This window comes from Microplitis mediator, chromosome 1, assembly GCF_029852145.1.
Source record: "Microplitis mediator isolate UGA2020A chromosome 1, iyMicMedi2.1, whole genome shotgun sequence".
NCBI lineage: Eukaryota > Metazoa > Arthropoda > Insecta > Hymenoptera > Braconidae > Microplitis > Microplitis mediator.
In genome coordinates, this window is record NC_079969.1 from 16,047,665 (window position 1) to 16,059,632 (window position 11,968).

At 31.4% G+C, this 11,968-nt stretch overlaps 1 protein-coding gene across 1 annotated transcript in view; it reads left to right on the plus strand.

Moving 5' to 3' along the window:
* The window catches only part of LOC130675795 (PH-interacting protein), a 76,975-nt gene that overhangs the window by 23,437 nt on the left and 41,570 nt on the right, over window positions 1-11,968 (plus strand). Inside the window, exons 5-8 of the mRNA XM_057481658.1 lie at window positions 363-513; window positions 1,948-2,046; window positions 2,132-2,469; window positions 7,837-7,991. Coding sequence (XP_057337641.1) covers window positions 363-513; window positions 1,948-2,046; window positions 2,132-2,469; window positions 7,837-7,991 — 743 coding nt within the window. The remainder of the gene's footprint in view (window positions 1-362; window positions 514-1,947; window positions 2,047-2,131; window positions 2,470-7,836; window positions 7,992-11,968) is intronic.

Genomic DNA, 11,968 nt, shown 5'->3' on the forward strand with positions numbered 1-11,968 from the left:
CCATGGTTTCCTAAATGGATTTTTATATAAATCTATACACTCCTATATCAATTCTTATGGATTCTTAAATAAATCCATACTTTTCTATACGGATTCCTATGGGTTGTCATGCAATCCCACGTGAATTTTTTCGATAGGGCTACTTTGAAAAGTGTAACTCTTGAGATTGTATTTTTGTAAGTGAAAAGATTAGAATAATATTTTTGATTCTGTTTTCGGGTTATTTGAGCTTGAAGACAGCAGATCGACCGTTAGTCAGATTAATTTATTAAATTTACATTAGCCATGACAACTTCTTGTGTTGAAATTATACTTGTGTACTTTATTCAGAATAAAATTTTTATCACCTTGTATTTTTGCAGAAAAAGAGTTATCCGCACATCAATTCGAATTATTTGTTACAAATATGTGCAAGAATTCACTCAATGCTCGAACGAGAAGTACCTTCTTGTGTTCCGGTTGCTGTATCTCTACTTGGAGCTGGAGGGCAATCACTTTTACGAACGAAGGAAGGTAAGATGATATTTCTGATTGTCGATTTTTTTGCGCCACTCCAATATATACGTTTTTTACATGCGCATGCAACAATTCCTGCGGCATATGTATAATTATTTCATAATCTAGTAAATATAATATTTATCTCATTGTTAGTGTTTTTATATAAAGTTGAGTTCTTTATTTGTCTTAATAATAATGATATTTCAATCAAATTGAATTCGATTAAATTTGATCGAAATATTTAAATAGGATTCAATCGGAAAATGATAATTTTTTATCGATCATTTTCCCGATTGAAACCGATTAGAATTTTTCAGTCGAAGTTTATAATCAGGGTGATTTTTGTTTAATCAGATTCCCCAGTAATAATCACACAGTAATTATATTACTCGCAGTAATTGTTGGACATCAATTGTCACAACTCACTTTAAGGTCCGCACTAATACTAACACTTGAAAGTTGTTTTAAATGCTGATTATTTGATAAAATCTACATTAAATCATTAATTCAAAATAGACTTTTAAAGTAGACCTACACATCAATCCGCAGAAAACTCACACATACTCTATCTGCTGTTATCTATAAGAACTAAAAAAAAACTATCAGATCCTAAAATTTACATGAAATATGACCAATATTAGGAATATCAATTCAATGTACCTGTCATATATTTGTCATATATTTCTTGGGAAAATTTCGAAACAAATAAAAAATCAGCGTCAATGGTTCTCACTTTTTTCATTTTATTTTTTTTTTTCCTTATTTTCTCTTTTTAGATTAACTTTTACTACTCATATAACAATCTTGTTCAAAGCTTGAGCAAGCCTGGTCTCAAGTTCGATAGACGTTAGTGTCTTTTGCTACCCATGTGTCTTGCTGGAGATACTTGTGACTAGATTTCAACAGCAAGTCTAGTGTAAGCCTTACACAAGAAATTCGTGCCAGATTGTAACTCAATTCTGGAGGAAGACTTTAGTTGAAAATAGTTGCGCATGGCTTACTCAAGATCTGCTCAAGGCTCAAAATTGACCTTGAACCTTAAGCAGATCTTAAGCAAGCCATGCGTAAGTACCTGTCGTAAGTTACTGGTACACAAAATGCATCAGAAACTTTTCAACTGCACGGTATCTAAAATATCTTCAATATTCTTGTGTACAATGCCTTGATCAAGTTATGCACAAGTCTTGATGACGATTTCTTGCTACATGATCTTGCGCAAGACCCATACGTAGAAAAAGACACTAGCGACCAGGGGTTTCGCTCAAGGCACTGGAACCAGAATCTTGCTTAAGCATGTGTTACTTGGTTAATTCTGCGATTTATCAGCTTACTTCTGTCGTGGCCATTCTATTTGTTGCTGTATATTTTGTAATTTATATATTCGAGTATTTTTGTTTAAATTTACATTAAATAAATAAATTGGTAATTAATCTATTAATTTACATTCAGATATTTTAAAAGAACGTCATAGCGTTGTGACATACTCCGGCAGATCAGGAAGAAAGCCTTCTTTTGGACAAACTGGGAATTCAGTATCCGACAATGTTGGTTAGTTTTTATTGTATTTATTAATTAACAAACTGAATACGAATGTGTATTAGTAAATATTAAAACTTTTTTTTTTATTAAACAGTTCGGGTTCTCCAAGGCCGAGAAAATACTGGATCATTGAACCGACGAGAGGTCATTCCACCTAAATTTTATTCTAAACTACAACTGTACCGCCATACTTTAGGTCATCTTTCAGCTGTTTACTGTGTTCTGTATGACCGAACAGGCAAATACATCATAACTGGGGCCGATGATTTACTTGTCAAAGTATGGAGTGCAATCGATGGTCGCTTGTTTGCTACATTCCGAGGAGCTTCATCAGAAATAATGGACATAGCTGTGAATTTTGACAACACCCTTTTAGCGGCTGGAAGTTTAGATAGAATTTTACGAATTTGGTGTTTCCAAACAATGTCACCAGTTAGTATAAATTTTTACAAATAATTTATTTTTAACAAATAATTGAAGCATACTAAAATATTCACAGAAAAACTACGACTTTACTTCTGAATACGGCACACCCTACTTTTGCTTATAACTTACACACAACCTTTATTTTTATGTATATAAACGTTGCCCAAGCGAATTTGTTGGCGACGGAGCCGAACAAGCCTCCATTTTGATGTTTAACCCCCTACACACAACATGTGTTCGAAATTCATTAAAACTGTTAATTAATTTGTAAATTAATCGACAAATTATTCGCGAAATTTTGAGTTGACTATACCGCTAATTCACCAATATGAATCTTTAACGAATAAATTCGTTTAACTTCGACCAATGTTAGGTTACATCCCGGATGTGATGGTGGAATCGTCAGTGAGGCACCTCCATCACGTCCTGCCTCATACCTAACACTAAAGTTACCATTAACTTATGAGTGGGTTGAAACTACACTCCACCGTCCATCTTGCGGTATTAGAAAAAATTAATTATTATGTATTTAATTTTAGTTTAGTTATTGATAATCGATCAATTTAGCAGCGCCATCTATGTGCACGTATTCCAAATTAATCGTGCCTATTCGTCCATTTCGCCAACTCAAGGGTTTTTTTAGGCCATTAGGGGTATTATGTCGTATTTTTTGGAGTAAACGGCAATGTGCCGTATTCGGAAGTATGGCCAAAACTACTACACTGAGAGAAAAAAAATTAATTTCAAGTAATTATTTTCCTTGATTTCATAAATACTCAAAATAAGTCATTTTTTTCTAAAATGAAATTAATAATTCTTATTTTCGGAAAACTATTGGTTCACTCTAGTGAATTCTAATAAATTTTAGAAGCACCAATACATTGAGACAAACAAATATTTCTTCAATTTGGTATCTACCTTCTCAAATTCATTACAATTAAAAACTTTCATGAAGCAATTATTCGGTTACATAAAAAAACAGAAATTGAAGGAAGATATAATTAAAAATTAGAAAAAAATTTATTTTTATAACAAAATGAAATTTCTTATTGGTATTAATAAGAATATAAAATATACTAATTTTTTCGTGAGCTGCTTCTCTAAACTATTAAATATTTAAATTTTATTATTTAGTTGGGTAAATTGGTTACGTGCCTCAATATCCCCGACAAAATATCCCAGGAACAATATATCTCTATGACGAAATATAAAAAAAAATAGTTTTATTATTAGATTTAGTCCATTGCCTTTTAGGTCCAAGATGGAAAATTTCAGGGATGGCCTGCAGGTGCGGCGACCGGTTACCCTCGGACAAAATAACCTAGAACAAAATAACCTCGTAACAAAATAACCTGAACAACAATAACCTGAAAAAATTCACATAAATCTTTAACGATAAAATTCGTACTCGAAGGTTATTGTTGTCCAGGTTGGTAGCACAATTTGTAGTTCGCGGATAAAATATCCCCGACAAAATATCCGTGATAAAATATCCAAATACAAATTATCCGATAGACAAAATATCCCCGGACTAAATATTCAAGAGACAAAAATTCGTGACAAAATATCCTGTTGATAAATATTATTCAGAAAAATATATTTCAAATGAAATAAAAAAGGCCATTCGGCAGCCGAAATGGAAGGTAGATTTATAAAAACTCACATACATACATAACTTGTGATAAATGTTAGTGTATATAGACATGATATGATATTAGGCTCGTTTTCTTAAAGTGAGGGTAAAAAAAGACAACGACTATTTTCGATAGAGAACTTCAGATAGTTGATTCGACAAAACATTATATAGGTAACCTACCAAACTAACCTTCACGTAAAAAAGTATAGAAAATTTAATTAGTATGAGATCATAATTGTAATTGCCATTACGATGGCAAGATCAAATATAATTTTAGGACTACAGGTACGATTGAAACATCATAAATATTAAAAGAAATACTTTTAAAATACAAAATAGCTGTAAAATTTGCAGGTTATTTTGTTCACAATAAAGTACAACTGACAAAATTGTATTATAATGGAAAATACATAAGTTATGTGGAATGAAAACCATATTTTCAACTTTTTTTGATTTCATGAAAATTTCAAGGCTATCAAATTATTGGAAGAAATACTCGAAACATAAAGGTTAAGGTCATAAATTAAAGCTTATAAGTCAAGCTTTAGAATACTTTTTACAGAAATTATCTATGAGTTTCAGTTTTAAAGTTATATAAACTTTGAAAGTGAATAAAAACTGATTTTTTCGAAAAATCGTGAAAATTTTAAACAGCCATAACTTCAAAACTATTTGAACGATTCAGCCCATCTTTAAACTTGATCGAGATAATCGCCTATAGAATGAGTGTAGAAAATTTCATTAAGATCCGATAAGAACTGTAGGTGCTATCGTAATGACAAGACCAGTGATAATCATAGGGAGTAGAGGTACATTTGATACATTATAAGTAATAAAAGAAATACTTTTAAAATATAAAATAGCAGTGAAATTTACAGGTTATTTTGTGCACAATAAAATACAACTGACGAAACCGGATTTTAATGGGAAATTCATAAGTTATGTGGAATGAAACCCATATTTTCAACATTTTTTGATTCCATTAAAATTTTCAAGGCCATCAAATTATAGGATGAAATGGTCGAAATATAAAGTCTAAGGTCATAAATTAAAGCTTATTAGACAAGCTTTCAGATACTTTTTACGGAAATTGTCTATGAGTATTAGTTTTAAAATTATATGAACTTGAATGTGGAAAAAAATTGATTTTTTCAAAAAATCATGGAAATTTAAAAAAGCCATAACTTCTAAACTAATCAACCGATTTTGCCCATTTTCGAACTTAACCGTGATAATCGCCCATAGAATAAGTGTGAAAAATTTCATTAAGATCTGATAAGAATTGTAGCCGTAATCGTGTCCTCAAAACTGCGTTATATCCCATATATATATATATATATATATATATATATATATACATACATATATAAATTTTTTAACGGATGGTATTTTTGAACTCTACTCAACTAATTATGATAGTTTATGACGAAATTCCTTGAAAAATCGACCATGAGGACAAATACAATAGTTAGATTTTAGAAAAATCTACCTAAAAATAATGAATGGTTTTCGATAAGCGGGTACCGTACCATTTCAAGCATATGTGGACCTATTTCCAAAATAATACCCACCTAAAATCTGTGAAAAAAGGGCACAGTACGATTTCAAGCATATCTGTTGATCTATTTTTAATATCACACACACAAATTTTATGTGTAAATATATTAAGCATTTCTGATAAAAAGGTACCGTACTATTCAGATGAAAAGTATTTATATTATAAGATATTTTTTCGGGGATATTTTATCTATCGAGTATTTAGTTCGGGGATATTTTGTGTATCGGATAAAATGTATTCTAGTATTTTATCGCGGATATTTTTTCGTGGATATTTTGCCTTCGGATAATAAGTGACGGTTCCGTTCAGGTTATTTTATAACAAAGTTATTTTTGTTAGGTTATTTTGTTACGAGGTTATTTTGTTCGAGGTTATTTTGTCGGGGTTATTTTGTCGAGGTTATTTTGTCCGGGGGCAGTTTGTTACGGAACCGTCCTGCAAGGTCTATTGCTTTCTCTTTGCCTATTACAGCATATAAATAAAAAATTTTCAATTAATTAAAAACATTAGTAGAGAACATAAATTAGCTTATTCTCATGCTCTTTTTAGCTTATTCTGTGCCCTTTTTTCTCGGATTTTGTGTGTGTTTATTCGAAAATAGCCCAACACATAAGCTTGTCATCGTAAAGAAATTTTGAACTATTGTTATATCTTGTCGGGGGATATTTTGTCCGGGGACATTAACGCATGTCACCGGGTAAACTAATATTCAAGATGTCAAACATCGATGGATAACTTGAGAGTTTATTAAAAACATGATTTCCAATAAGCCGCTGTGGCTAAGCGTCATAAAGTCGCGCGTGATTGGTCTAGGTTTGAATCAGATACAGTCAGAACAAGTGATTCATACCGTCCATGGTTACAAGCGTACCAACAGAAAAATCTATGCAAGAAATTTCTATGCTCGGATATCTCTCTGTAGTAAATTTCTGAGTCGGCATAATTATAATTAAGAAAAATTATATTACAAGATATTTCGATGTCAAAATTATTCGATGCAGAATATTTCTATGCAGGACATCTCTGTGCAAGATATTTCTATACAAGATATCTCTATGTAAGATATCTGTGTGCAGGAGATCTCTATGCAAGACATCTCTATGCAGGACATTTGTATGTAGGACAAATATATGTAAAACTATGGCTTCAAGAGTAAATATACAAAAATACAATTATTCATTAACGCTGTAAAAGAATTTTCTAAACTCACATACTTCAAAAATTTTAGTTTCAATCGTATAGTTATATTTTCATAAATTTAGTAAATAAACAATGTGTTTATAAATTATATTATGAAATTATAATATATATTATAAGGTAATATTATGAGGTAATAAAACGAATTCTAGGGATGTGTGAATCGCGTTCGAATCGAATCGAATATAACTACTTAATTCGAAATTCGAATTTCCGAATTATTTGAATATTTAAGAATTATCCGAAAATTTTTTTACGAGTTGTAACTTTTTAAATTACTCGATTGACAACGAGACAATTTTGATCAACTTTCAAAATTTTTTTTTAATTTTTTTCAAAAAAATACACGCTTCTTGACTTAAATTTTCATCATTAATATCATCGATTTCATAAATTTAAGCCTCAATAAAAAAAAAAAAATATTCCACTATTTATTATTTTTTTAAACTAAGATCTATGTGTTAAAGTTATTTTACTATGGAGAAATGTAATTAGACATTTATTTGTCTAGCATAGGAATCTGCCACATAGAAATGTCCTGTATAGAGATATCCTGCATAGAGATATATTGCATAAAGATGTCCTGCAATATAAATATTCTGCATAGAAAAGTTTTAACATGGATTTATCTTATAACATAATTGTCCTTCATATAACTATGTTAGCAAGAAATCTACTGCAGGGAGTTATCGCATCATAGATTTATCAGTTGGTACGCTTGTAACCATGGACGGTATGAATCACTTGTTCTGACTGTACAAAAAGTCGGTAAAAGTCAAATTTGCTACTCTTGCCTATGGATAGGTGGGGAAATAGGTATCCTGGTTGAGATTTTTGATGTCTCTCCTCAGATGTGCAAAATACCATTTTAAAGTATCCAAAATATATGTTCTGCTAATAAAGTGACAGATATATGGATAAAAATATTTTTCAAGTAATTAAGATGATATCTAACTTTATAAAAATAATGTTTTTTTTTTAGATAGCAGTTTTATGCGGACATTCAGGCATGATTACTTCTGTTAATTTTTGTCCTATTGTCTGCAATGGCATCAATTACTTGGTATCAACAAGTACAGACGGATCAGTTGCATTTTGGTCTTACACTCAAAAATTCAATGAAAGAGCAGTATTTCAGTGAGTTAATTTTATTTTATTATTTTTTAATTTCATACGGTTACTGTAATATATTTCAAAAGATTGTTCGAAAAGAATTATCTTATTTATTAGGTATTTACTCGAACTATTATCTGTTTTATTCTAACATATTGTCTAAATATACCTAGACATCGGGATAGTAAAGACTACATATTGTCTATACAAATCAGGCGATTCTTAGTTGAGCGCGAGACCTAAATTTACCTGAGCCATGTCCGACTTGAGCGCTGGGTCATAATCCCCTCGTCCGACTTGAGCTTAGAGTCGTAATCTCCTCGCCCGACTTGAGGGCAATCGGTAAATCTATATCTGATTAATATTGTTTCACAAAGTCACAAACCGTCATATGACCGACATCAACTATACCATGAAACAACATTTTATATTGTATCGAAATACTCCCATTTTAAAAACATTTTATAAATTCAAAACATAATATTTTATGTTTAATCCTTAATACCTGAATCAATAATTTACATAATTATGATTCTTATAAAAAGTTATTTCTAGTAACTATAAATTTATTTAAATATTAAAGCTCTGGACCAGACTGAATGTAAATGATTAAATATTGAAAAAAAAATAAATATTTTGAATTGAAGAATAGAAACACAATAAATCATTTGAGGTTATACTATAAAAATAATAATAAAATTAAACACAAAAATTTATTTTTTATGATTGAAATCAGAGTTCATCTATATTTAATGCATTTGAAGAACAATCATACTTACTGAATTAAATATTAGGTCTCTAGTAATAATTAATATTACACTTGATTTAGCCAGTCAATAAAACTCACCGTCAATGTCTATCGATAACATTCATAACATTAGTATGACTGACTGTTCCAGTACTGGGCACGGGTTCATTTTGCTATACCAATAGATGAACAGTAAAATTAATATAATAATACTATTTTTATCATATTGTTGATGTTTTCTTGAATTTTATGTCATTCAAGATGCATATACAAAAATCATTATTAAAAGTAATTTTATACATTTTCTATAAGACCATTGACTGATTTCTTAGCAAAACGATTAAAAGACATGAAAAAGTTATGAATCCGAGACTATTGCTATAATTAACATTTTTAACTTCCCGCTAAGAAAATCGACGATTTTCGAATAATTCGGGAAGTTATTGTTTTCACCCCGATTTGCGAAAATCGAAATTTCATCAGATGTCGACGTTTTGAGGTCCTGGGAAGCTATCCTGACTATTTTCAGAATGATGTCCGAGTGTCTGTATGTATGTATGTGTGTGTGTATGTGTATGTGTGTATGTATGTGTGTGACCGGTCTATAACTTTTTAACTAATGAATTGATTTGGATAGTTAAAACGACAATTGAAAGAGCTTGTTGTCCATCAACTTTTCTGAAAATTTCAGATCATTTGATCGAGTAGACTTGAAAATATTGACGAATTACAAAAAAAAAAAATTTTTTTTTTTTTAGTTTTTTATTGATTTCTCAGAAACGACTTATACGATCAACTTCAAAATCTAATCAGCTCTAGAACCCAATGAAACGCGTCGAGTGTGACCTGAACCACCGAAATTGGTTAATTCGTTCGTGAGATATCGTGGGAGAAAAAAATGATAAAAAACGGTTTTTTCGAAAACAAGGGCATACAAAAGTATTTTTGACCTCGAAGAGCTCGGAAATGTATTTACAACAATTTTTTCTAGCTCCTTGAGCTCAAGGAGCTCATATAACAGGGTATATCTCAACCTTGCCAAGTTTGGCCCCTTTATTAATTGATCTTAATAAGGGCGCCACTGGAAGATAAGACTCGGCCTTCCAGAACCGAAGATGTTAATTTTATAAATCAGGGTCGTTGAAAAGTATAAGAGTGAGGAGATTGAGGAATTAAATTAATTTTTACACAATTTTAAACCAATATAATTTCAAATTTTATTCACCGATTAACACTTTGCCCACCGGGCTTTTATTCCTTATAACTATTTATAACAAAACTGTCCACCGGACTTTTATTCTTAACAACTAATAAAATTTTGTCCACCGGACTTTATTAATTACACGAAAGAGTCCCCTGGACTTTTATAACTAATTTGGCCACCGGCCTGATCCCCTGGATCTTAATTAAATACTACGACGAGTCCCCTGGACTTTTATGACGAATTGACCACCGGCCTGATCCCTTGGATCTTTTATTATTTTAACGAACGAGTCCCCTGGACTTTTATGACGAATTGGCCACCGGCCTGATCCCTTGGATCTTTTATTATTTTAACGAACGAGTCCCCTGGACTTTTATAACGAATTGGCCTGATCCCCTGGGTCTTTTAATTGAAACAAACGAGTCCCCTGGACTTTATCAAAAATGGCCACCGGCCTGATCCCCTGGATCGAATTTAATTAAAATAAATTGGCAACTTGCCAGATCCCCTGGATCTATTTTTAAAATATTTCCATAGGAAATTTAATTATTCTCACACACACACACACACACACACACACACACGTTTTATTCTCGAGTCCCCAGGACTTTATTCACACTCACACACACGCGTTTACAAATCATTATTTTACCCATTAACTTCACACACGCTTTTAATTAATCTCAATTTTTTTTTTTATTTGTCCACTGGACTAAATTTATATACGAAATTTCAATTTATAAATTTACTGACTTTCCAATTTTATTTCTTTTACATTTTAATAACGACACTTTATCAACACGACAATTTTTAATTTACTTTATAATTTTATACTTGAAATTTTCCATGACAGCATTTTATATTTTCAGTTTTTCAAGTATCGAGTTTTTGAGTAAAGAAGTTACTGATACTGGAAAACTGACGTCAACGACCGACGCTATCTCTCTTTAATTCTTTTACAACTAGTCTTCTCGTTAATAACTAAATTTCACAACAAGAACCGACTTCCATTACTAATAAATTTTATTTAATTATAAATTTTTACGTTTTATCACTCTTTTCACGGCACTTTTAAATTCAGTCTTGTAAATTGTTGTAACTTGATTTTCATCTTATTAAATAAAACTAATTTCAATTATCAATTATCAATTTCTTAATATTAATTTTATAATTTATAATTAATGTTTTCTGTCGAGAAATTATCAGACGGACCGCGTGTTAATTTATTTTGAATTCTAGCCTTCTTGCCGAGAATTTATATCTTAATACAATCAAACAGGAAATGGTGATTGCCCACGAATTAACTTAATTATTATTTCTGAATTAATTAATTAATAAATTGTAGCCACTTGCCGACGATTTATTTACCTCTGTTTAATTTTTCCCAAGCGATCGTGGCGTCCTTTATTCCTTTCAGCCTTCTCGCCGATTTACGTCTTCCCGTCGCTCGTTACTGTCTACCTCGTAATCCTTCTCAATAGTTCCCGTGCGGTCACCCGTCCAACTGTTCCGCCGGTCCGTCCGACTGTGTCCGTCTTCACCTCGTGCACCCACTTATCAAATCAAGTTCGCGATCCTTCGGCCCTTATCGGAAAATCCACCACTCCAACTTATTTTCTGATTGGGTCTTTGGGACGAGCCCCTTAAATTAGCGCACCCGGCGACAAGTCGATAAAATAGTAACGCATATGGGGTACTCTGGGTAATTAATCAACCGCGGGAAATCAGGTTGACTTAAAGTTGAAAATTAAAATTTTTACCCCGTTACACTCAAAAGCAGCGGGAAGTTTTGGGGCTGGCCCGCAGGGTCAACCGATAGACAGATTTTTTTTTTTTTTTCATATTTTGGATAGATTCTAAAATCTATTTTATATCCGATTTTGTAACTAAAAAATTAAGGTTTTAAATAAAGAAAATTTTATTTAATTTCATCGCGTACGAGTTAAAATATAATATAATGATTATCAAATCGTTCCGGTATTGGGACATTTACCTTACCTCAATTGAAAATTTACGGTAGCAATATTATTAATATATGGGTCATTCCAT